At 32.3% G+C, this 25,049-nt stretch overlaps 3 protein-coding genes across 7 annotated transcripts in view; all 3 read left to right on the forward strand.

The window, feature by feature from the left end:
- Positions 1–97: 97 nt before the first annotated feature.
- LOC144839436 (pituitary tumor-transforming gene 1 protein-interacting protein-like) lies at positions 98–7,571 on the forward strand. 2 transcript variants are annotated; one of them, XM_078694790.1, is made up of 7 exons: positions 98–378; positions 647–705; positions 1,328–1,433; positions 1,638–1,749; positions 2,630–2,695; positions 2,937–2,983; positions 5,332–7,571. In XM_078694790.1, exons 1-7 carry the CDS (start codon positions 264–266, stop codon positions 5,379–5,381), a joined length of 555 nt encoding a protein of 184 aa, XP_078550916.1. In that variant the 5' UTR covers positions 98–263; the 3' UTR covers positions 5,382–7,571. The 2 variants fall into 2 exon arrangements, with proteins under 2 accessions (XP_078550916.1, XP_078550917.1); XM_078694791.1 differs by lacking the exon at positions 5,332–7,571 and adding an exon at positions 3,681–4,078.
- Positions 7,572–8,084: 513 nt separating this feature from the next.
- On the forward strand, positions 8,085–21,599 carry LOC144840478 (uncharacterized). Of its 3 annotated transcripts, none has more exons than XM_078696295.1 (25): positions 8,085–8,195; positions 8,820–9,048; positions 9,164–9,355; positions 10,317–10,523; positions 10,663–10,809; positions 11,461–11,954; positions 12,370–12,462; positions 12,934–13,283; positions 13,691–13,781; positions 14,130–14,285; positions 14,508–14,609; positions 15,055–15,211; positions 15,446–15,503; positions 15,871–15,957; positions 16,270–16,424; positions 16,667–16,871; positions 17,631–17,857; positions 18,086–18,223; positions 18,460–18,591; positions 18,968–19,136; positions 19,441–19,519; positions 19,667–19,783; positions 20,052–20,234; positions 20,415–20,519; positions 20,984–21,599. In XM_078696295.1, exons 2-25 carry the CDS (start codon positions 8,835–8,837, stop codon positions 21,125–21,127), a joined length of 4,002 nt encoding a protein of 1,333 aa, XP_078552421.1. In that variant the 5' UTR covers positions 8,085–8,195; positions 8,820–8,834; the 3' UTR covers positions 21,128–21,599. The 3 variants fall into 3 exon arrangements, with proteins under 3 accessions (XP_078552421.1, XP_078552423.1, XP_078552422.1); XM_078696297.1 differs by having other exon boundaries at positions 10,317–10,500; positions 10,661–10,809; XM_078696296.1 differs by lacking the exon at positions 8,085–8,195 and adding an exon at positions 8,550–8,601.
- Positions 21,600–24,534: 2,935 nt separating this feature from the next.
- LOC144839422 (prolyl endopeptidase-like) overlaps positions 24,535–25,049 on the forward strand; it is a 34,475-nt gene continuing 33,960 nt past the window's right edge. For both annotated transcript variants that reach the window (XR_013611742.1, XM_078694770.1), the window contains exon 1: positions 24,535–24,667. Coding sequence is in view for 1 of the 2 variants with exons in the window: in XM_078694770.1 (XP_078550896.1) it covers positions 24,602–24,667 (66 nt within the window). In the remaining variant the exon portion in view is untranslated. The remainder of the gene's footprint in view (positions 24,668–25,049) is intronic.

A 25,049-nucleotide genomic window follows, 5' to 3' on the forward strand; every position in this document is an offset into this window, starting at 1 on the left:
CAATGTTCACCGATGCGTATCAATCGGACGATAAAAATAAGTTTAATGACCTTTGTAAACAATACGGAAGTGATCGAATTATCGACAACGTACGTACGTAAGAAAGAAAACATTTTTGATAATTGGGTTGATTTTTTTATTGCGTTGTTTTCGATTGATATTTTAGTACTTTCGTTAAAATATAAATTGGAAAGAGAAATTAATTATTGCGTTGAATATCTAAACTATCTAATACTACCGTGTGGTGTAAATAAAAAAACGTTATGATGTGTTTAAAAAGCGTTTTATTGTTGGTGGTGCTAGGCACACTGCTGTCGTCTGTATTATCAACAGCCACTGATGAACCGACTTCGGCTAACCCAACGACGCCTGCGCCAAGTAAGTACATAGATAGGCCTAGAGCCCAGGTTAAGCTATGTGTGTGGAGTATGCTACTTGTAATAGTGGAAGCAAATATAGATTTATATTTGCTTATTATGGTGGCAATCATGAATAGGCCTAGTAGTAGTACATTCAGGTAGTCGTGTAGAAAGTAGACCAAGTCATCACATGATGATGACAAGTCACAAAGTTATTATAATTATTAAACAAAATTAAAATTTATTGTTTATAATTAAATAGCACTGATTTGTTTTTATTTGTGTAGCATGTGCAGATATGAGTGGTTCAGATTGTGACAAGTGTCTTAGTATTCCTGGTGGAAAAGTGAGTTCTTTATAAAGTAAAATTATTATTGTACAATTATTTGAGTCATTTGATATTAATTCTACATTTTCATCATAGACATGTCCATCATGTGTCACCAAAATCTTCATTTGTTTACATACAGTTACGATCATCAATATAGAAATAGATTAAAAATAATGTTTTTAAAAGAATTAATATTAAGATATTTATTTACTTTATCATTATTACCTCCGCCAAGGAGGTTATATTATAGATGTTATTACAAAAACTTAAAAAAAAAAAGGTCAAAATAGAGAATATATTTTTTTCAACACACAATTATTAAAAATTAAACTGATACTAAGAGATAGATAATCATTAATATACAGTTTTCATATTGTCGTTGCATTACATCCTTGTGTTGCGTCTCTAGTGGAAACCAAGCATTGGGGATAAATAATCAAATTAATATAGTTTTTAGAACCAAAATAAATGGAACCAGAACCAACTTCCTTGTTCCATCTGTTACACTCTGTCCCCTTTTCAACTCAAATCTCTCCTAAAAACTCGCCTATTTCAATAGTTGCGCTGTGATATTCTGGTAAAGAACGCTTTATAAATGTTCGATATTATTATTATTATACTGTTCTTTCTTTAAAAGTGTTTCTATTGTTCAACTGAGAACAAATGTGCGGATTATCCAGTCGGAGATATTTTTCCAACCAAAGATTGTAAATTGAAAAATGCAAGATGGGGAACATGTAAAAGTAAGCTGTTGTTACAAATTAGATATAGATATTAAATTATGTTTCTTGCCCAATGTTTCTATTGGGACTGTGTATATTGTGTGCTTTAGTCAAGATGAGGAAATATTGGTTGTTTCATCTCAACATTCATTTGATTTATTAATCACACTGCAGTGAAACAGTAAATTTGGGGCAATTTTTATTATTAACTGTATTTTTTTCTAGTAAACTTTCAAGCCTTACTGATTAGTATGGGAGTGATTGCAGGCATCATCCTTATAGCAATTACATATTGTGTCTGTAGATGTTGTTGTTGTAAGAGTAACAACAGTGCCAAGTGAGTATATTATCAATTACATTGTGTCAAGTGAATATATTATTGTATGGGGGAGGATTTTAACGTAATGGTCCTGCAGCAGTGGTAGAACCAGAACTAATTCTATCACACAAGTACAATTTACGTATCGACAATAAATTTCAGCATCTTGATGTACCTCCTTTTAGACTGAAAATTTCTGAAATATTTTATTTCTGTTTCAGGACCGCGAATCTGGAATGATCTTGATGACAAACTAAAGCATTTTAAATCTCTTTATACTTTTTGTAAAAATTTAAAAAAATATCTTATTTCTTTATACTAATTTTAATATTATCATGATTGTAGTACACTGAAAGTATCTATTTTTATTTCATCGTTTTTGTTCTTATTTATTATTTTATGTAGTAAATTGTATTAGTTTAAATGTATGTGTATTGTTTCTGGGGTCTTTCTCGAGACAAGAAACTTGATTTCTTCTAGAGAAGACCCCAAATGATGGCTTATTACTATGTTTTTCATTTATGTACACACCTATATATTATACTGTATAATGCCATTGTTGAACAAATAAATGTTTTTTGAACTTGAACTTTTACATTGCAATTTTCGTGAAAAATAGTAATGAATGTTCTGCTCATACTGTATAATGGATCATAAATGATTGACATCAGTTGTTAGCCTGATTCTAATCTATTGCATTATTGACTTTGTTCCACAAAGTACAAACAATACAAACTAATAAACCCAACATCAGCAGTTGACTTATTTTCAACAAGGTACAAAGTGTTGCATTTTAAGCTGGCAACTAACATGATTTGTCACCGTCACTAATAACTAAAATGGATCAGACAATATATATAATTCTATTCTCATCAATTGCTTGTTTTTCTTCCTAAAGATGGGCTAAAGAAGATGCAAAAGTTGAACGCCAAAAAGAAGACAGACAATTAAGACATGATCAGAAGTATGTGAATTTATTTCATCTATATCACCCTCGACCTTTTTAACTTAAGTACAGTACTTATCGGACCATGTTGCACTCTAAGAGCATCATGGATTATGTCAGCACTTCCCTTTACCCTTGGTTGTATCCCTTCATTCTAATTATGTAATTTATAGTTTATATCATTTTATAGGACACAAAAGCACCTGTGCATTGATACAGTCATTTTATTCTTAACTTACAAATGTATATTGTCTTTTAGGAAAGCAGACAGAAAGGCCAGAAATGATGAAATTAGGCGTAAATATGGTAAGCATAGACTTAAATACAAAGAACCATAAACTTCATATGTAAATAGAACAATTGAACAATACTGCTTGTAAATCTAAACCACTCCTGGCAAGTTTCCAAATCACCTTTGATATTTAAATGAGGGTCTATTTGTATATCAAATAATAAACCCTTTTATATGGTCCCGTCAAAACAGGATACATGCAGTAAATAAATACAAAAAGAATTACAAAACAGAATTCTTTGAAATAATAAGAAGGAATCAACATTCCAACCCTGAAAAAAACCCATTCCTCATACTTATTTCTATTTATTCATGCTCAGCAGAAAACACATTCCAAATTTGAATAAAATCCATACGGTAGCAACCCGTTGGCTTTATGTTAATAATAATATGTTAATTATTCTTTAGAACTAAATTCGTTTTGAAAGAAAATTGTTAATTTTGTCAAATTTGCAAGTGTTGTCTTCATTTTCAATATTTTTCTGCCAATCATATCACCTTTGTTTAAAAAATATCATTTCATTGAATTCACCAATTTTAATGTACTTAACATTAAAATAGAATTAGAATATTAATAATGCTCATAAACAAATTAAAAATAACCTTCAAAATTGCAATAATAACGTACCAAAACAATTTACAAAGAATAAAAAGTAAAAAACGTCATCACAAAATAATTTGAATATAATGAATACGTAAACTACTTCACAGGTCTTTTACATGACGATGGCAGTGACTGATCTACCTTCCTCCTTCTTTCTCATTCTTCTCATCAACCTGTCTTCGTTATGTTTTTGTTAAAATTTAAATAAGAAATATTTGGTTTATATTTTGCTTGTAGAATTAGATAAAGACATTTTGTAAGCTTTCGTTATAAAGGTAGGGAGAGATTGTATGAATGATGTTGTAGTGTAAATCATGCTCAATTAGATAACATTTAGATGTTTAATTTGCAGTTACTCTACATATGTATGCAATATTTATTTAGAAAGAAATATTTATCTAGGACAATTATAAGAAAGGATAATACAGCGTCTGTTGATTTTGTTTAAGACTTGTTTTACATTCCAACAAAAATAAATGTCGCTGTGAATAGACCTGTTTTGTTGATGTCTTCTGTCTTGTGAAGGATATTCATATTCACAATTCATTTGTCTGCCGCTGCATATGGTACTTAAAATAATAAATAATGCAGATGATGTACTTAAAAGCTAATGTGTATATGCAAATAATTATTTAGGTTAAAGGTCAACTAACTGGATACATTATATTAATTTGTAATGTAAACTAAAGCACTATGATTGAAATGTTAACACTTGAACATAGAATATTATTAAATTAATTTTTGACCAGGAAAATAATTATAATCTTGCTAATAAATTAAAATCTAAATAACTGTTTAAAATTTAACAGCAACTCTTAAATTATAGCTTATATGATAAAATTAATATTAACTCTTAAACATAGCATATTAATATTCAATTAATTTTTGACAAAGAAAATAATTATAAACTTGCTAAGAAATTAAAATCTAGAAAAGGTATCTTTTAAAAATTTAACAGAAATTGTGAAGCCTTAAATGTTAGATTATAGGATAATCTAAATCGCTTTGCTAATTTTTAGATTAACCTTTTGTTTTTGTTTTTTTTTGTGTAGTCAGTAAATGATATTTGCTTCTTTCTCTTCTCATTTCATTCTTCCATTGCTTAATGACTTTCCACACTTCATCACCTTATTAACATTCCAATTTTCTGAAATGTCTAATGTTTTTAAACAAAACATAATTTCTTTAATGAAAGATAATAATTTTAAGGTGCAATCTCCAACCATTCCTATGTTTCATAATGTTGAGTTGATGGACTGTGGACATAAATGTACAGTGGTATGTACCATGTAATGACCATGTATAAGCATAAGTGTGTGCTTATAACAGCTTATGTTCAAATATTGTTTTCAGCTTTAATTCCAGCTTAGTTCCAGCTTAGTTCCTATTACAAAATTGTAATATGGTTGTTCAAAGGTATTCACTTTAATATTGGTAAAAATTCTCCCAGGTTACCATACCAACAACAACAATGATGCCATATTGAACCAAAATTGATTTCAAATTAATTTGCAAATATGTTTTTGTTTAAAGCTCTGTTTACACTGTCATACTAGTTTGACGAAAAAGTGTGATGTGCACAAATATGGTAGTGATATGCCATCATCATCACATTTTGTTGTTGTCACATAAAGTTTGGTAGTGTAGACAGAGCTTATTATTATGGTTTGTTAATTCCATATTTTATTTGTTCTTTGCTTTTTACACAATGCACTCTTTATTCATTTGCTTTTACAAATTTCTTTTGTTGTGCTTCAGGCTTGACAACAGACGATGACGGCCAGTATCATCGGCTTGAAGACGTTTGAGATGCTACTTAGTTTCCCATATTATGTTATTAAGTTTATCTTAAATCACACTCATTATAATTGCCTTCTACCATTCTTCGTTAAATCTGTTTAATGCACCTAATACCCCTTTCACATCGCATATCAAAACTCTAGAGTTTAAACACACAAGGGTGTCAACACCAGTGCTTCAACACCAGGGCGTCAACACCAGTGTTTAGTATGGTGTGCTCCCCGATGTGTGTGTGAACTCTAGGTTTTGCTAGACGTTGTGAAAGGGCTACAATCAGGGGAGATTGAAATGTAATTTTACTCTTCCCTGCTACAATTAACTAATGTTTATTCAATAATATTTAGTTAATAACATTATCATTTTAAATATGGGGAACTTGATTAATAATAACAATTTTAATTTTTATCTCATTTTGAATGTAAATAACAGATTACAGAAACTGCAGTTCTCACCTTCCATAAATATAAATTATTTTAAATACAAAAGTTTATATTTTTATTCTCACTCAGATTGTTCAGTATTTTACTTAATAAATCCAAATTTAAAAACATAACATTTTAGTTATTTGTGAAGAACTTGTAAATTTACTTATAATATTTCATTTTTACTGATATGAAATTGTTGAACTTTGAGTTTTTTGTTCAATCTGTGCACCATTGTAAAATAAATAACATGTACAATTTTGGTTTGATGAATCAACCTTCCAATTTACATAACCCTTGGTCTGAAAGCAGTTGGTAAATGCAAATTTTATTTCAATATTATTCAAAGACAAAGTCACCTTTATTCATCATTCAAATTATTAAATTCTTTCACAAAACTCTTAAGTTTTCCAAATGTAGCCAATGATCGTCCCTAAACCAGCCAAGGTTTTTAAATGAGAAGGTTGACTGTATACATCACACAATGTAATTAAAAACACTACACTGACAAAATACTATTGTTTCTCTAAAATAAATTAATGCTTAGTTTCATAATCAGTTTCACTGACAATCACTAATAATCACTATATAAGCAACAATGATTTATGTTTTTGCTGTCTCTAAATGTTGCTATAAAAATGATGAGCATATATATTGAGTGGAAGTGAGTTGTTCTTAGACTAGCTAGATGTGTAAATTTAAGCTATAGCTTGACCAATAGCTTGACCGATAGAGGTTAAGAAAGTATGTAATATGAGAGTGTATGAACAAACCATGTTATGTAAGAATAGTAATATACGCACAGAATACTGTTGACCAATCAGAAACCTGCATTTAATTTACAAACTGCTTATTTTGGTTGTCATAAGGTCGCCACAAATTTAACCCTAGAGGTCGTATATTCCCCTATGTGCCAAATTGAATGTTTGTTTTAAAAAAAAATATTTTGGAATGTAATTGTACAGCTCCACCCACTTTTGGTAGTCTTGATTGATAGAAACTTAGAGGGACAACACCCATTCTAAACCACCCTTATGGTGTCACCTAATTACAATCATTTTTAAAGTATACTTACTGTTTAAACCTATTCTGTGTATCGCTTCATTGGTATTAAATGGATTGTAAGAGAATGATTACTGTATTTGTATATTAAATTTTCATTGCATTTAGGTATTAAGATTATACAATATTGTTTAATTTCCTTTACTATTTGATTTAACTCTATGTATTGAAATGAAAAATGACATCAAAATTATTAATGAAATGTATTGATTATTACATTAATGTTAACATGCACAAACTTAGTACAAACTTGGTGGAATTAGTCTAAAGCTTGGTTTCCACTTGTACGCAACGCAGCGACGTAAGCACAACGCAAGTGAGTTGACCAATCACAAGCGCCAGTTCAGATGATCCATTGGTCAGATTACTTGCGTTTCCCTTATATCCTTGTGGTGCATCTTAGTAGGAAAAAAGCTTAAACTAATAATTCTTCCTTGGTGCAAATGAATTAATAATGATATCGTATCTATGTTAAATAAATGTAATGTATGTTAAATAAGAATGAGTATGAATGAATGCATGTAGACTTAATTAAGCACACTTACAGACACACAACATGCAGTTAGTAAAATGTTTTACATCTTGCAAATAAAATATTAAATTAAAGATTAAATATATTATAAAGAATGTATGCAAGTATTATGCAGATTTGCTAGGTTATCTTAAGTTTGACCTTGAAGTGTAGTGGTGTAATAAACATTTTGTTCAAATTAATTATGTGTACTGAGTCTGTCTTTTATTATGTTTGTTTACATGATCAACAAATTACAATAACAATTTTATAAATATTTGTCATCTATAGACTGTTATTCTGTCTTTACCGCCCTCTATACGCCTACAGATCAATTGTATTCACCGTCCAATTCAAATACAAATAACAAAACATACACCAAAACAAATTTAACAAGAATATTATAATTATTATGATACGATATAAAACAAAACAAACTATGAATAAATGAAATATGATTCAATATTTTTTTAAACTTTTTTTATGTTCTTCTTCAGGAATGAATAGTTTAATAATGAAATAGTGAAATATGAAAGGCTCTTTGTGGACCCTCTGATTTCTTGATGATATTAAAATTTGAAATTTATTATTAATAATTTAAATTTAAATATGTGTGGCTTAATATTACATTTACAATGATCAATCTACTGATAGATGTGAATACAAAATTGTCGCCATATATCGTAGTGGTCATTAGACAAGTTTGGCGTTCCATAGTTCACTGGAATTCCACACAAAAAATACGCTCGACTCTCAATCCTCGCGCGAGAGCGACACACACACGAGTTTTGGGGTTTTCAAAACAACGCGTTGACAAGTAAGGGGAGGTACGTAAGCCCAGGTTTAATGGGTTGTAGTAGAAATTAAAATATCGCAGGCTAATAATACAATATACTGTAGGCCTTCATGCAGGCAAATTTAGCGGGATTCAATTTAGCTAGGTTAGGCGGCGCTCTGCTGTACTTTCGCACCTACCTCCCTGGGCATCATAAGACTTCACGGCCTCTCACCATCACCGCTGCATAGCGGGTGAATGTTTTTAAATTGTATAAGCTCGAGAGATTGAGGTGCGAAAGTGCAGTAGCATCCGTATGAGGCTATACTGTACTCAATCCAACTACCAAGTTAATTGGCAGGCCTAGATTGAGGTGCAAAAGTAAAATACGCCAACTTCCCAGGCCGGCTGGTGCACACTGAGCATGCGAAGCAGCATGGGTCAAGCGTCAAAACAAAGTGAGTCGCGCATAGCTTGAAGACTTTGTGCATGTTCCGAATTCACTGGATTGAAAGTAAGAAAGAGAAATGACAAAATGACTGCGCGATTGTTTCACGATTTATGTTCACATTGAAATGTTTTTTTGTCTTGTAAAATTAAGTTCCATTTGATACTTCAGTTGTGAATGCTTACTAAGTGTGCACCGGCTTTTCTTTAATATGACATTTTTCTATAGATTTTTTATGTAAAAATGTCTTGCGACGATCCAAAAATTACGGAAAATGAAGAACATGTGATAAAAGAACAGGTGATAAAAGATCTGGTGCAAACATCCTCTGAGAAGAAAAAAGAGAAAACCATAAAACAAGTTAAAACGTCAAAAGAAACGCCAACACGGAAGCGTGGAAGACCGAAAAAACAAGTTACTGATAAGATTATTGAAGAACGGAGTCTACATTCAACAGGTATATATCATTAGTACTGATACTGGTAGCTTGTTTTACGGTAGACAAATTTGTAATCATTATTTCTGCATAGAATAGGCCTACTATTGTTGTTGATTTTCATTGTTGTTTATAGAATGTGAAGATAATGAAAATCAGTTAGATAGTGAGGAGAAAACACTAAAAAAAGGTACAATGCAACAAAATATGAGAGAAGAAGGTAGTTCTCAAAAGGTACCATCTAAAGAAACGCCAGCACGGAAGCGGGGAAGACCGAAAAAAAAAGTTATTGATGAGGCTGCAGGAGATAAGAGCTTATCTTCGATAGGTATGTAGTGATCAGTAGCTTTTGTTTATGGAAGACAAATTCAATTCTGCATAAATTAGGCCTACTTAAAAGTAGCAATTATGTAATTGCCAACTTGATGTCTCTATGTAAATGGTTATTTATTATTATTATTATTATTATTACTTGTATAGCGCACATTTATACAACATTTAATTATAATCAGCGGCGCTTCACATCAATTAGTATCGTAACATTGTTTGAAATATAGTGCTTTTAAATGTTTTTTAAACTGATTATAGTCGTCTAAGTGTTTAATGTGACTTGGTAAACTGTTCCAAATTTTGGGTCCTGCTACGGCGAACGAACGGTCAGCAAATGTCTTTCGTTTAGTTCGTGGGATTGTCAGGTTATAATTGCTGGTGCTTGAACGAGTACTGCGAGAAACATTCCGCACAGTAAGAATATCTCTCAGGTAACTTGGAGCGGAACCTTTAAGCGAACGCCATACAAGACACGCTATTTTGAATTGACATCTATGAGACATCGGAAGCCAGTGCAAGGATCGCATGGCGTTAGTTGCACTGTCATACCGACCTTTCCTGACAATAATTTTCGCAGCTTGGTGCAGTAACCTCTTCATTGGAGCAAGGGTATTAGCAGGTAGACCATAATACAATGCATTGGCGTAATCAATATGTGACAGCACGAGCGATTGAACTAGTTGTTGGCAAAGGTCCTTGGAGAGAAATTTGCGAATTTGACGAATATAGTATAAATTAACAGCTATCGTTCTGCATTTATCGCGTATATGGTTCTTGAAAGATAGCTGGTCGTCGATATTAACACCAAGGTATTTTACAGATGAACCACGTGGTATTCTGTCCTGACATACGATGATATGATCTTTCTCGCATTTCAGGAGTTGAGCTCTGCTTCCCAATAGTATGAACTCAGTACAAGTACTAATGTTTTTGATTGATTTCCAAATTCTTAATTTTAGAACGTGAAAGAGGAATGCAATGTGAGCAAGAAAATAATGAGAATTTATTGGTGGACAGAGTTGAAGAAAAACAAAAAAAAGGAAGAATGGAAGGAGGAGGAAGTTCACAAAAGGAACCGTCTACAGAAACGCCAACACGGAAGAGAGGAAGACCTAAAAAAAAAGTCATTGATGAAGCTGCAGAAGATAAGAGTTTACCTTCAATAGGTATGAATGTTAGTAGTAGGAGTATCGGTAGCTTTTTTATGCAGAAGATATCAGTAATTAATTATATTTATTTTTCATTCTGCATAGATTAGGCGTACTATTGTTGTTGATTAATTTCCATATAAATTCTTGTTTATAGAATGTGAAGGAGGAATGCAATTTCAGCAAGGAAATAATGAGAATCTGTTGGACAATGAAGTGGAAAAACTAAAAAAAGAAATGCCAACAAGGAAGAGAGGAAGACCTAAAAAGCAATTTGTCGCAGATCATAGCGTGTCTTCATCAGGTAGCTTTATTGTTTGCTTATTATGTTCGTCCTCAATTCAGGAAATTTTGCAGCCACAGTGCAGCGCCTACCATGAATGAAGGGGGATGGACCAGTACACTGGGGTATCCCCATACTCTTCCGAAAAATGCATTATTTTGTGATATGTTATAATATGTGTACTGTACATGAATAAGTGCATTTTGTAGGATTGTAGATAATAAATAAATCATTTTGTTTGACAAATCCAAAAGAAATTACTCACATTCTTTAGCTTTCGCCATCTTGGCTGATGGCTTGATCACAAGTAGCAGTGGACCGGATCACTTGTGATCAAGCCATCAGCCAAGATGGCGAAAGCTAAAGAATGTGAGTAATTTCTTTTGGATTTGTCAAACAAAATGATTTATTTGTGTACTGTACACTTGACCAAATCTAGCGAGCGATTGTAGGGCTATGATTTGCCGCACGCCCTGCTTAACTGGACAAAAAGCATTATAGCTTAAGTTTCATGACAAATTTTATTTCTATTTATTTCTTCCTGGAACACTTTACATTTTTCACATATTTACAGTTAAAATTATTGAAAGAAATAAAAATTATTATTTTTGCATAGAGTATACCTACTACAACTGTTGTTCATTTATTTTGTATAACCATTTTTGATTTTAGAATGTGAAAAAGGAACACAATTTAAACAAGAACAAAATCCGAATCTTGAAAATAAAAAAGGAAGAATAGACGATGATAGTCCTGTAGTTAAGAAAAAGAGGGGAAGACCAAGAAAGCCTAAAGATCCAGAAAGCACTTCAGATGAACTTGAACCAAAAAAGGCAAGAAAGAATGATAATGCAGACGAGACTAGTTTGAGATACACAACTAAATCAGGTCGTAAGGTCACAAGAAATAGACACACAGACGACGATTCGACGTTTACAACTTCCACAGAATCTGATACTGAACAAGAAGGAGGAGGAAGTACTCATATTGACATCTCAAACCTAGACGAACATTACAAAAAGCTGTATGAAAAGTTTAAAGAAAAAGCAGAAGTTTGGGTTGAGGATTTGAATGGAAGAGGCAGTGCCAAGTGTCCATGGTGCTCTGTAAACTTTAGGAAACTTAAATCAATATTAAAGCATCATGATAGATGTAATGAATTATATGTAAGTAGTTGTTCTGCTTTTTCAATTCAATTAAAAATAATTGTTATCTCGAGCATAAAATGATGTCGATGGTGCTCTGTAAACTTAAATCAATATTGAAGCATCATGATAGATGTAATGAATTATATGTAAGTAGTTGTAAGTCGTTTCAATTCAATTAAAAATAATTGTTTTTTCAAGGAGCATAATATGACGTCGATGGTGCTCTGTCAACTTAAATCTATATTGAAGCATAATGACACAAATTATATGCTAGTGTTTTTCTTCTTCAATTCAATTAAAAAATAATTAAATAAATAAAAAAACATTTCTTAGTTAACTCAAACTTTTGAAGTGAAGTAGAGAAAAAATAAAACAGCCTTTACAGTAGTAGTTGATTATTTATAGCCGGCTTGTTTGTGTTTTTATTTTTCAGAAAAGTGGTTTTGTTTGCAAGGTGTGTGGCGGTGTATTTAAGTCGCCAGCTAGTTTAAATTACCACGTACTTGCAAATCATACAACTGAAGTAGTAAGTTTATAGTATTTGATTTTATCAATATCATCATCATCATAATCATCATTATCATCATAATCATTAACATAATCATCATCATCATAATCGTTATCATCATCATAATCATCATTATCATCATAATCATAATCATCATAATCATTATCATAATCATCATAATCGTTATCATCATCATTATCATCATAATCATCTTTAATATCATATACTATTTGTACAACATAAACTTGTACCTAATAAAATGAGTGGTATCGTGTCTAGAGACAATAAACATTTGCAGTATCTTACAGCAATCTTCATCCCAGTATAGTAAAGAATATTTAGAGGGTTGGTATAAGTTAATATTTAAGAGTTAGGGGCTATATGGTTCAGGGCCAGTTACGATACTGTAAGATTGTTATTTTCGCTAGATAACGATACTGTACAAGAATCAGCTGAATGTTTTTGATTAATTTTGTTTTTAATAACCAGTTAGAAGAACGTAAGTTAGATAAACACGGAAAGGTAAAAAGCGAAAAAACACTTCTTAAACAACTTCTCCGTCAAAAGAAGAAACTTCAGTGCAAAGTTACATCATGTAATAAGTCCTTTACAACAGTTCATGGCTACCTGTATCATAGAGAAAGGTGTGGGAAGGAAGTAGTCAAGTATCCATGTGCATTTTGTGAAGGCACTTACATTTCTGAAGCAGGACTTAAGTATCATATTAAATCTATGCATACCAAAAGCACACCAGTTGTTGAGCCTATCAAGGAAGACAAAGAGGAAGTGGATATAGGAGTCAATGCTTCAGGAAAACGTAGGAGACCAGCAGCTCATAAGTAAGACACTATGGTGCAAATATTTTAGAAATACTAAATAATTTGTTCAATCTATAGATATAAAGTGATGTTCTCCCATGTTGTAAACCTTGAGTATATTGTTGACTAGGAAAGAAAAGAAATTTAAAAAAAATACAACTTTTACTAGCAGATCGCTGAACTATGACCCAGACCACTAAACTGTAATGTTGATCCAGACGTAGGGTATCAAATGACCTGCTTAGAATAAACTTGCTTGATCCTTCCTTTTCTTTCTTCTTCAATACTATAATTACTGTATAGAAGTTTGAGGTATCCAGGTACGAACAATGTACAATGATTGTTCATACTACTCTTTTCCAAATTTAAAAGGTTTTCAGATGTTTTGGATTACTTTTAATTTGGCTACAACTTTCAATTAATTACAGAGCAATGGCATCAATGAAGGAACTGAAAGAAAAAGGATTTGTAGAAATAAAAGATACAGAAAAAGAAACAACATCCAAGTATGACTTCCATGTAAGTACATACTTAATACCATTTTTTAAGTACTGCTACAAGTATTTCTGATAGTGTTATGTATAGGAGTGGAGCTGTAGCTTAGTGGTTAATGTGTTTGCCTTCCAATCCCAAGGTCCAGGGTTCAATCCTGACCTAGTGCCAGGGTTGTAACTCATTTTCAATTCCACTCCATAAGCCTAAAACAAGACTTAGTTTAAGCACGATAAATTATGAAATAATTGGTGAATTACTCGCTCTTGAGGAGTCTTATTGCATAATATGACTTTAAACTGGAATTATTGCCATTTCTGATGATGATCTAAATATGTAATGTTTCATAAAATATCAATGTTCTTTTTCTACTAGCTGTTTACTTCACCAAACATTGTGATTGACACGGATTTGGTGCAAAAGTGGAAAATGTTGTTTTCGAAAAAGAATCGAGTGAGTTGCCCGTTTGACTGTGATTATGAAAGCAGTCTACTTGCAGCACTCAAGGATCACTATAATTCATGCAAAAATGTAAGTTTTGTACACATTATTAAGGAATGAGTCAGTTTCCCATTTGACTAACCATTATATAGACATGATGATGTCATATCACTACCATATTTGGGCATACTGTATCACTCTGTTTTTGTCAAACTAGTTTGATAGTGTGGACAGAGATGTTATAGGATTTGAATAGAAGTGTCCCAAAGGAGGATTTCTAGTTAGTATAATGTGTTTACTTTTGTTTTACAGAATCCTAATATTGCTAATTGTGAGCCTTATAAATGCAATCTTTGTGGTAAGGAATACACCAGCAAACCATCAATTAAAAGTCATGTTAAGTTCCATAGACAGGTATTTATAAATCATATTTGTACAGTTAGTAACAATTATACTCATCATATATGCTTGTAGGTTAGTCTTTTGACCTCCCTCCCTCCTAACATTTGTCATATTTCTGTCAACAAAAGAGGTGTACGGTACATCAACAAACGTTTCCTAAAGAGAATGACATCCTCCCAGTCTCTCAATGTCACTTTCCAAAAAACAAATGGCTCTGTATCGCCTGACGGAACATGTAGTAGCAGAATATTAAAAAAGAGATATTGTATTTATAATGATATTGTTTTCATTATTGTTTTATCAGCATTTGACAGATGATATTTATTGTTGGTGATTTTACATACATACAATATATGAGATCCTCCTCTTCTACATTGTAGAGCTGGAGTTGAACACCTATTCACTAATAATAATAATAATTTTTAAATTGTACAAATTCTCACACTTTTATACTTAGGAAGACAGACAGAAATATTTTACTGAGCACAACATAGCAGAATTTGAATCATCAGATAGTGATGAGGACAAGGTAGTGACAGAAGGTGAGGATGAGGAGGATTTAGAAGATGATGTCAGCTTGGAGTTTGGAGAGTGTGATGATCTCATACCAGCAGGTAAATTATAATTCACAGTTGAGTTTTCATTTAATTCAAATAATCTTTATTAATTAAAAAAAATATATAAGATTGATAATTACAATTCACAATATATGAAAACTATTTACCATATCAAACAAGACAGAAAAAAGGCAACAATTTAAGATGTTTCCAAAATGCTTTGTTTATCATCAATAACAAAAAATAAAATAATAAAGCCTCCTATTACAGCACATTTTTTATATTTTGTAGTATCTCTAAGGCAAAATATGGTTTTGGCTGGTCAGTGTGTTGAGCATTTTCTCAAGTGGTAAGTTTACACTTTGTTTTTAATCTTGCAATTCATTCATTCTTTCATTTTCTTTATTTTGGATTTTACATCCATATACAAATCATACAAAACAAAAAGAGAAAAAATCTCACCAAGGAATTACCAATAGCAACTTCCACACACCTACAATATTCTAAAATATCAATTTGCACCAGCGTTGATGTAGGTTGGATTGTGGAAGTACGTTAATTATGGTTTGAATCAGACTATTACAACTGTCATGAATCCTGTTCTTAAAACTATGTATAGAGTTCCTCCAATATTCATAGAATGAGGTAACGTTATTCGTTACAATAAGGCTAGTTGATTAACACCTTAATCTAATTTAATGTTGTAATTGTTTTAGGAAGAAAACAAACCACTGTGACCTAGAGAAAAGATTGTTTGAAGAATCCAGTCAACAATTGAAAGAGTGGAAACTGTTATCTAAAAGGTACAAATCAAAATACAATCAACTCTCCCATACCAGACACCCTTGGGCTGGCCAAGTATGTCTGGTTTTTCGGAAAATCTGATATTCAGAATGTGTTTTAATGGTAAAAAGAAATTTGGACCTTTTGGACTTCAAGGAAAGTCTGGTTTTGGGAGAGGTTCCAGTTTTCAGAGTGTCCAGTATTGGGAGAGCCGACTGTAGTTTATTTTAATAGTTAATTAAGTTTATGAAAGACAGCGTTTCCAAATGACATGCTACACAAAATACATAGTTTCTCATTTTTATATAGTTAGTAAAAATTTTTTTTTTCAGTGAATCCGCAAAAGCAGAACCAAAGTGTATGAGGTCACCAAGGTTTAAGGTCAAAGTTGATAATGGAAGCACTGATATTGAGAACATCACTTATGATGAGTCCGAAAAGCCTTTTATATTGGAGCGTTATCAGTGTTTAGAACAGACAAGTGCAAGTAAGCATTTTAGTTATATAATTGAGAAAACAAGTTTACAATACCATATTTGGGCATATCACTACCATATTTGGACATATCACTATCATATTTGGGCATATCACTATAAAGATTTGATATATGCATGTTACAGAAATTGAATAATGTTTATACCAAATTTAACTAATGCATGACGCTATCAAATCAAGAATATGTACTTTTATTATGAAAGCTTAAAATAGTTTTGTGTTTCTTTTATCTAGATAAGTATGCTCCTAAAACTATATTTGTTGGTGGGCCTGTATGGGCTATTGCTTGGTGTCCAACTCCACATGGTAAACCATCAGCCAATCAGTATGCAGCAATCAGCTGTCACTCATATTTTGACTCCACCCACAAAAACTGTACACGTTATGAATATCCAGGTGTTATCCAGATGTGGAACTTTGGTTCTCTTTTGGATAAAACGTAAGTAAACTAGCTACACATTGTTTACTATATTAACTGTAGTCTGCTGGCATAACTGTAGTCTGCTGGCATAACTGTAGTCTGCTGGCATAACTGTACAGATACACATTGTTTACTATATTAACTGTAGTCTGCTGACATAACTGTACAGATACACATTGTTTACTATATTAACTGTAGTCTGCTGGCATAACTGTAGTCTGCTGGCATAACTGTAGTCTGCTGGCATAACTGTACAGATACACATTGTTTACTATATTAACTGTAGTCTGCTGACATAACTGTACAGATACACATTGTTTACTATATTAACTGTAGTCTGCTGGCATAACTGTAGTCTGCTGGCATAACTGTACAGATACACATTGTTTACTATATTAACTGTAGTCTGCTGGCATAACTGTAGTCTGCTGGCATAACTGTAGTCTGCTGGCATAACTGTAGTCTGCTGGCATAACTGTACAGATACACATTGTTTACTATATTAACTGTAGTCTGCTGGCATAACTGTACAGATAGTAAGGAAGACTCAATTCCTTGTTTAGGAGTGTTTACAGTTTCATGCTCCATTAATTAAAGTTGTTTATAAGTTTGTTAGCATGGGGCATAGGGGCATTATGAACAGAAATGCTTCTACTAATAAAATTAATAATTATTAATGAATATAAACCTAAAGCAAACATTTTGATAATATGATTAAAGCTTGTAATTGTGTTTTTTATGTTAAATTAAAAATTTAATCTTTATTTCAAATTTCAGGAAGCATAGGATGCCTGTATTATCCTATGGCATAGCTCATAACTGTGGTGCATTGTGGGACTTAAAATGGTGTCCATCAGGTTGCTGGGATGACCCTACAGATATTAAGGAAGGATCCATTCCTCGTTTAGGGGTGTTTGCAGTTGCATGCTCCAACTCTACTGTGTCTGTATTTGCAGCTCCACATGAAGAGGCACTAAATACTGAAGGAAATGAAGGACAACATGGTAAAAAAATGTTATTCTAAACACTAATGTTGAAACTAGCACCTCTACACAGGCTCTTAATGAGGGTGAACTAAAGTACACATGTAGAGATTCTTGTGTATATGTTTGTCCTGTGAACAGGATGGACACCTTTGATGAAGGAAGGGAATGAAATCACTTCTGGTTATCCTTGGCAATTATATTCTTAAATTGAGAAAATCAAATTTAAGATAGCAATTGTATTTTCAGATTTTTATGAAGTTGAACCAACATTAACCCTGAGACCATCATCCAGCGCAAGTGATTGGACAACTATTGGCCAATGTTGGTGCCTAGATTGGTTGCCATGCCAACCACATAACCTTATTGTTGCAGGATTTTCCAATGGTAAATTATTTGATTATTACTGAATTAAAATAAAATTCAAATTTTGTAAAAAATATATATATACATATTTCTTTTTTACCTTCGTCACTGGATATTCAGTATTGTTATATTATATTATGTTGTTATTGTTTTTCTATACGTTTTATTAAGGACCCTAAATCATCAGTTTCTACATAGAAACAGGAAGGCCACCCTCAATAAATAGAGTAATAAGTACAATATTTCTGATTATTTAGGTTTGATTGCATTTTGGAACCTGACAACGTCATCACCTCTTCTCAGAGAAGGAAGCAGTAACACACTATACCCGTATAAAACCATACTAGCTCATGGAAACCAAGTGTCAAGCATATCCTGGTGCCCTTCTGGTATGTTTGAATGTTTTCGGTTTTATCAATTTTGCAAGAAAATCCAAAATAATATTGAAGTAATTAGGGTACGGTCAACTCTCCCAATACGGGACTCTCTGAAAACCGGAAACTCTCCCAAAACCAGACCAGTCCAAAGGGTCCCAAATTTTCTTTACCATTAAAAACACATTCTGAATACCAGACTTTCTGGAAAAGAAGACATATTTGGCCAGCCAAAAGGTGTCCAGTATTCAATTCAATTTATCAATTCCATGAGTAAAAAAAAAATGCGTCATGGATGAATTTGGTTGTAGGCAGCATGTGGTCATAGTCAGTAGAGCTGATAATGTTTATAAAGTTCAGTTTATTATAATATTCACATCTTTTTTTACAGATATTAATTTCCTGGCGTCAGTTGGTTACGATGGTAGAATTCACTTCTGGAATCTTCAAGACTCCTACCAGCCGTTGTTGACGCTAGAGAGACCACACCCTCTTGTGTGCCGATGGATGGTACACAGCAAGGGAATTGTATGCTGCCGCGACACAATCACATCTGGCCAGTATGTTTTAGTTTAAAGATTAAAGATGCAAGAAATGTTATTGGTCTACTTTAAAATGGAAATTTGTTTTGGTTGGCGTAATTAAGACAATAAAACAACAAAGAAAAATACATCAAATTGCAAAAGGCAATGTTAAAATACTATTTATAGGCCTATGTTAAACTACTGTTATAGGCCTATGTTAAACTACTGTTATAGGCCTATGTTAAACTACTGTTATAGGCCTATGTTAAACTACTGTTAACATTTCAATTCTACATCCAATATTTATTTCTTAAATTTACTAAACAATTTTTTTTTGTAGTGCATCAGTTACTTTTCAGGACTACGGAGCTTTTTATCATAAAACTCAGACAATCATTCAGAAGCAGTCCTGTATGTTAGTGAGTATTGCTGTATAGCGCCATTCGAATGATAGATCATTGCTCGTACTGTAGCACTGTTTACTTTGATGTTAGGCCTATACTGTACATGCCTAAGTATATCTTTGCCATTTGGTTGGTTGATTTCATATCACATGACTATTTCAGGCACTTGACGCTTCAAACTGGCTGAATGGCATCGTGGCCGGAGACGTTCTTGGTGATGTTCGTTGTCAGGTGTTGAAATTATCTAAAAGATCAAACAATCGCTGGCAATACATGTTTGTGAGTTACATTAAAAATATTGCATAATATTAAAAATGAATATCCTGATTCTGATATCAATTCTTCCTGTCTAAAGACTTCTTTGCTCAGGCACCAGAGATCTGGGACCAACTTCCTCATTCCATTCGTTACACTCCATCCCCTTTTAATTCAAATCTCTCCTGAAAACTCACCTATTTCAATAGTTATTCTTTTCATATTGCGCTGTGAGACTCCGGTAAAGAGCACTTTAATAAATGTTCGATATTATTATTGTTATTATTAATAGCCTATTTATAGAACGACAATTAAACACATAAGAAACAAAAGCAAGAATGATAGTACTGATTCTGGAAATAAGGAAAATGCGTGTGTACTCCAAGAAGATGATGAAGAAGAAAGGAATGACAAATCAACAAGCTTAGCAAGTGCTTACGATGAGTCTGTTCTTATTTTCCATGATGCAGTCAGGGTAAATAACACACACTTTTTTTTTCTTTTTTTAAATACAATTGGTCCATCAATCTTCACTTTTACCAAATTCAAACCCCTCCATCATAAAACTCCTGTTGATTGCTACGACTCAACCAAATGATACTTTTTCTGTGGTTGTATTTTGTGATACCATAGACATTTACTTTTTGTTTTCCAGGGTCCTATTGGCAACACTGTGCCTGCTATTGTAAAGAGGTTGCACCAGTTGGATAAAGTATCGCACTTCCAACTCTACAAGCCACTGTTAGCATCTGTTCAAAGAGTAAATATTATTTTCTGTTTCAATAAAGATAATAAATCGATATACGATACGATATTATTTGTTGTCATTTTAACAATTAGGTACAAATGAAATTTGGTTGGTTTACATTTTGATTTACATGCAATGTACAATGAATTTTAAAAAAAGTGTTTAACCAATGAATCTAAAGAGATCTTACAAACAATTAATATTATATACATGAATAGAATTATAAAAAAATGATATAATAGCACTTAGCTGAAATTTGTTACTCTACTCCTCCTAAACCACATTATGGAGATGAGATTGGGCACCCTTTTATCCATACCAATTTTACAATCGAGATTTGGTGACATCATTAAGAATTCGCTAGTTAATTGATCATGGAGAAACTGCTATTCCTTAATAAAGTTACAATATACATCATTTACTTAATTTTTAAAAGGCAATTCACTTTAAATTCTTTTATTGTTCTTTTCCAACAGGCAAGCTGGAATCCTAACTTATGTGCTGTCGGTTGGGTACTTACTGGTGGTGAATCTGGACTTGTGAGGGCGCACTATATTAAAGGAATTTTTTACGATTCACTTAAAGATCAAATAGCAACGATTTTAAAGCAACATTTATAAGATTTTAAATTATGTTGGGTTATATACTAAATCTTTTTTTCTGTACATTTACACATGCAATAAAATATATATGAAAATATGACTGCCTTACAATTGTACTCTAACGGGATGTGTTATTAAGCATTTCTACCTCTTGAATAAATCTAACAAAACATGTTCTACCAACAAATAGTGATAATTTAACTGAAAAAAAATATTTTTATTACTTAAAATATATAAGAACTTAAGGAGGAAAGAAAAAGTAAGCACAAACTTGCAGTTCAATCAGTTATTGTTTTTCCAATTGTTGTTTTTATAGTTTTATAATAAATGTTATTTAAAAAGAATTATTATTTTGTATTCAGCAGGGTTTATTGTTATGAATTATTTTGATAAATTGTAACACAAATGCAGTAAAAGTATGTTTCATATGTGTCTCTCTCAGTGAGTGACAAAAGTACGGCAAAATAAACACTGGACTTATTTATTTTTATGCTCGAGTATTCATAAAGTACAGTAGTTTTGTTTACATAATTGTGTAATGTAAAAATGCTCATTCCTAGTATTATATACCTCTGCCATACATTCTTAGTCTAAATATATTACTCTCCATGACTACTAATAGTAATCATAATACAGTACACAATATAATTAACCAATCATAATTAAGTACACAATATACTTAACCAATCATAATTCAGTACACTATAATTAACCAATGAGAAATAAGTACCGCCTGTTAGACTTTCGTACAGACGTTCTGTGGTTGAATGAAAAGTTCAGGTGTTATTTTCTCAAGTCATCCCAGTCGGAGAGCCGCGTTGGGAAATATGACCGTTATCGCTGAATTTTCGACTTCGCATGACGTCATAAATTTTAGAAGCCCTCTCTCGGCACAGAAGCATCAACGTTTCGCGCGAAAACATTAGCATAAAGTATACGTCATTTAATAGCTGTTTAATAAACATTAGTAGGCGAAAAATTAACCATATATGGTAAGATCAGTTCCTTATATGTTTAAGATGTCGCAGGTCACCTAATTTTCTGAATAATTTGTTGGATTTGTTGTCAGGGACAATTTCTTTCCAAAGTTCGTGTGCGTCCGTCAAAACTGAAGTTTTCTAACAGGTGTTTGTTTACAAATTTTCCATTAGTGGGATTTGCATCCCATACAGTGAATTACCAAAAAACCGACGTATATGGATAGAGTAAGTATCAATAGTCTGTTTTACGTTAAAATTGGCTTGAAACCCTATTTAAGCTTCCTATAGCGAACATTTTAAAAAAGGTCCTCATGTCATATATTGTTACGTCTCGCGGCACTAGTTCCGTCGTGTGTGGTGCATGGTGTGTTGATTGTGGTTGTTGTAGGTGAGTATATGCACGACCTGGTGGATCGTTGTCGTATTATATCGGCCTAGGCCTAGTAACATGTTCTGTTAATAATTTAAATACTTTAGTTACAATTTAGTATTATTAAAGTATCGTTACAATCCTACTCTATATTGAAGATGCATTGGGGAGTTTTAAAAAGATAATTAAGCAAATCGCAGCCTGATACAGGTATAGGCCTACATATTCTATATAGTTAAATATTTATTTATAGTAAAATTATTGACAACTGAGGGGTACAATTTATTTATAATATTAATAATTATTACAATAAACAGACATAAGGAAATTTTGTATTTGCTGCTTTTTCATGGTAGGCCTATGTTGAATAATTATACTGTATAACGATGCAATGTTTTGTTCATATCATAGTGACAATTATTTAAATAGTTTCATTCATTACATTTCAGCTATTCATTTTCATTTTAGGTTTTTTGTTGGTATCAAGACTCGACGATTTTCTGTCTCGTTCTTCAATATGAGGTTGGACGGTGGAAGCTGTAATGGTTTTCTCGATTTCAATATCATTGCTGCAGCTGATAGTTTTTCATTTTATTCGCTAATAATAATATAACATACACATTCATGCGCATTCAAGTTTTAGAAGCGTTTCAGATCAGTCAATGATAAGATATAAATTAAGTTGCAATTGATTGATTGATTTACTTTATTATTATTAACCAGAGTCACACAGATACATACAATATAAACATATAAAACAATCATAAAATCAGTACAACCGTAAGACTCACGTAAGTTAATATGATATAGGCCTAGCTAGTTTGTTATGTTTGATGAACAAGGTGCTATTTAAATAATATATACAGTAGTAGTATTTACTATTTATATCAGTATTGTTTGAAAGATATTTGTATTAAAAACTGCTTTTTCACATTCTGTATACGTAAAAAAAAAATTGGTTGCTTGTGTGAAATGCAAGTTGTATCTAATAAAGTAATATTTATATACAAGTAAATGATGGACTTATATTTTTATATCTTGGTTTCAGCTGGGCCCATAATTATCTTTTTTAAAAACATGACCATATAAAAATACACGTTTGAGTCTCTGAAACAAACATGCCCGATTTTATAAAACATTCCCCATATATAAATTGAAAATGGGTTATTTATTTTTATTTTTCCATTTATTGTTTTTTTAACAGTTTTTTATTTGTTCTGGGCCTAGTTTCTCCTTCAGGCTTCTTCTTGCTTGGTATATGAGCAGAGCTGGGATAGACCTACCACCAGCCTAGACTATAGAATACCCAGCTACTATTATTATTAACACTCACTAGGGTAGGCCTACCTATCTAATATTAGTATTATATCAGAATTACTCAGCCTAGCTAGGCCTAGAAAATACTATTTTTAGGCCTAGCTAGGCTAGAAATCAAGTAAGTAATTATAGTAGGTAGCCTTTCCTAGCTCAGAAACCAAATAGAACAATAATCGGGGAGCAAATTGAAATCTTAGGCCTATGACGTAATACGCCTGCATGAAAACCGTATTGAACACAGACACGATTCGGTCCGGGACGATTCGTACCAGCTTCGTAAAACGTAAACAAAGTTTCAAAATGGCGATTTTTCGATCGAAACAGAACAGAAATGTAGTAGGTTTGGTTTGATTAGTGGGAGTTGCATCCCAAGAAAGCTTAAAATTAGATTTTTATTTTAATAGATAGCTTAATAGTTTATCTTGAAAGGATTTTAAATTCGCTTTGAAACCTTATCTAGAAAATATGAAATTTAATGATTTTTTACCATCATTTAAAAAAAAATTAAAGTAAAAAAGTTTATACATAAAATAATGATATTTCTTGAAACAAAAAATCTGTGGAATTTAGATCACAGTTTTTATCATTATTTACGCTTGTAGTTCAACTATTGAAATACGTTTATTGATTTCATTTAATATCAAAATTATACCATTTTCTAAGTGTACTAAAATAGCAAAAATTCCAACATTTTCCACGAAGCGCGCCCTCACAATGAATGAAATCAGTGATGCGTTACCAACGCGGCTTTCCGACTGATCCCATGTGTTGGTTTTTGTCTACATTTTTTAGCGGCAACTAAAAAGTACTGTATAGTAAAAAGAAATGAGTTTAAAATATCCACAACCCCGAAAAGATGAGTCTTCAATTGATGAATACCATGGTACAAAGGTAAACATTTTAAATAATTGAAATTCAAACCAAATAAAACTGTTCTTACTATACAGGGTCTAGCTAGAGGCTAGGCCTTGTACTGTTACTGCTCACACTCCACTCTGAGGCCAGCTGAGCGAGAGCTCTACTTAGCCAGCTGCCAGGCCTGGGCTAGAGGATCGAGGCTAGGTTATAGTACCTAGCTAGGTAGGACCTAGTCTGAGCTACCTAAAACTTCATAGGCTAGTCTAGGCCTAGGCTATGAAAATTTACCATCACCAAAAAATGTTTATATTTTTAAAAGGGGGAGAGAGAGAAAAATTCCCCCCAAAAAAGTGAACGGTCTTTATGATAATGTGATGGGGCTGTAGGCCTACTTTATTTGTGCTTTGTGGAGCTG

Source organism: Antedon bifida, chromosome 4 (assembly GCF_963402885.1).
Source record: "Antedon bifida chromosome 4, ecAntBifi1.1, whole genome shotgun sequence".
Lineage (NCBI taxonomy): Eukaryota > Metazoa > Echinodermata > Crinoidea > Comatulida > Antedonidae > Antedon > Antedon bifida.

Bases quoted from the DNA above. Each gene is read 5' to 3' on its own strand.
- LOC144839436 (XM_078694790.1), top strand. From the start codon at position 264: ATGATGTGTTTAAAAAGCGTTTTATTGTTGGTGGTGCTAGGCACACTG. The intron at 1,750-2,629 runs GTGAGTATATTA...TTCTTCCTAAAG, and splicing joins AAGAGTAACAACAGTGCCAA to ATGGGCTAAAGAAGATGCAA. The intron at 2,984-5,331 runs GTAAGCATAGAC...GTTGTGCTTCAG, and splicing joins TGAAATTAGGCGTAAATATG to GCTTGACAACAGACGATGAC.
- LOC144840478 (XM_078696295.1), top strand. From the start codon at position 8,835: ATGTCTTGCGACGATCCAAAAATTACGGAAAATGAAGAACATGTGATA. The intron at 14,610-15,054 runs GTATTTATAAAT...TTTTATACTTAG, and splicing joins ATGTTAAGTTCCATAGACAG to GAAGACAGACAGAAATATTT. The intron at 18,224-18,459 runs GTAAATTATTTG...CTGATTATTTAG, and splicing joins TGTTGCAGGATTTTCCAATG to GTTTGATTGCATTTTGGAAC.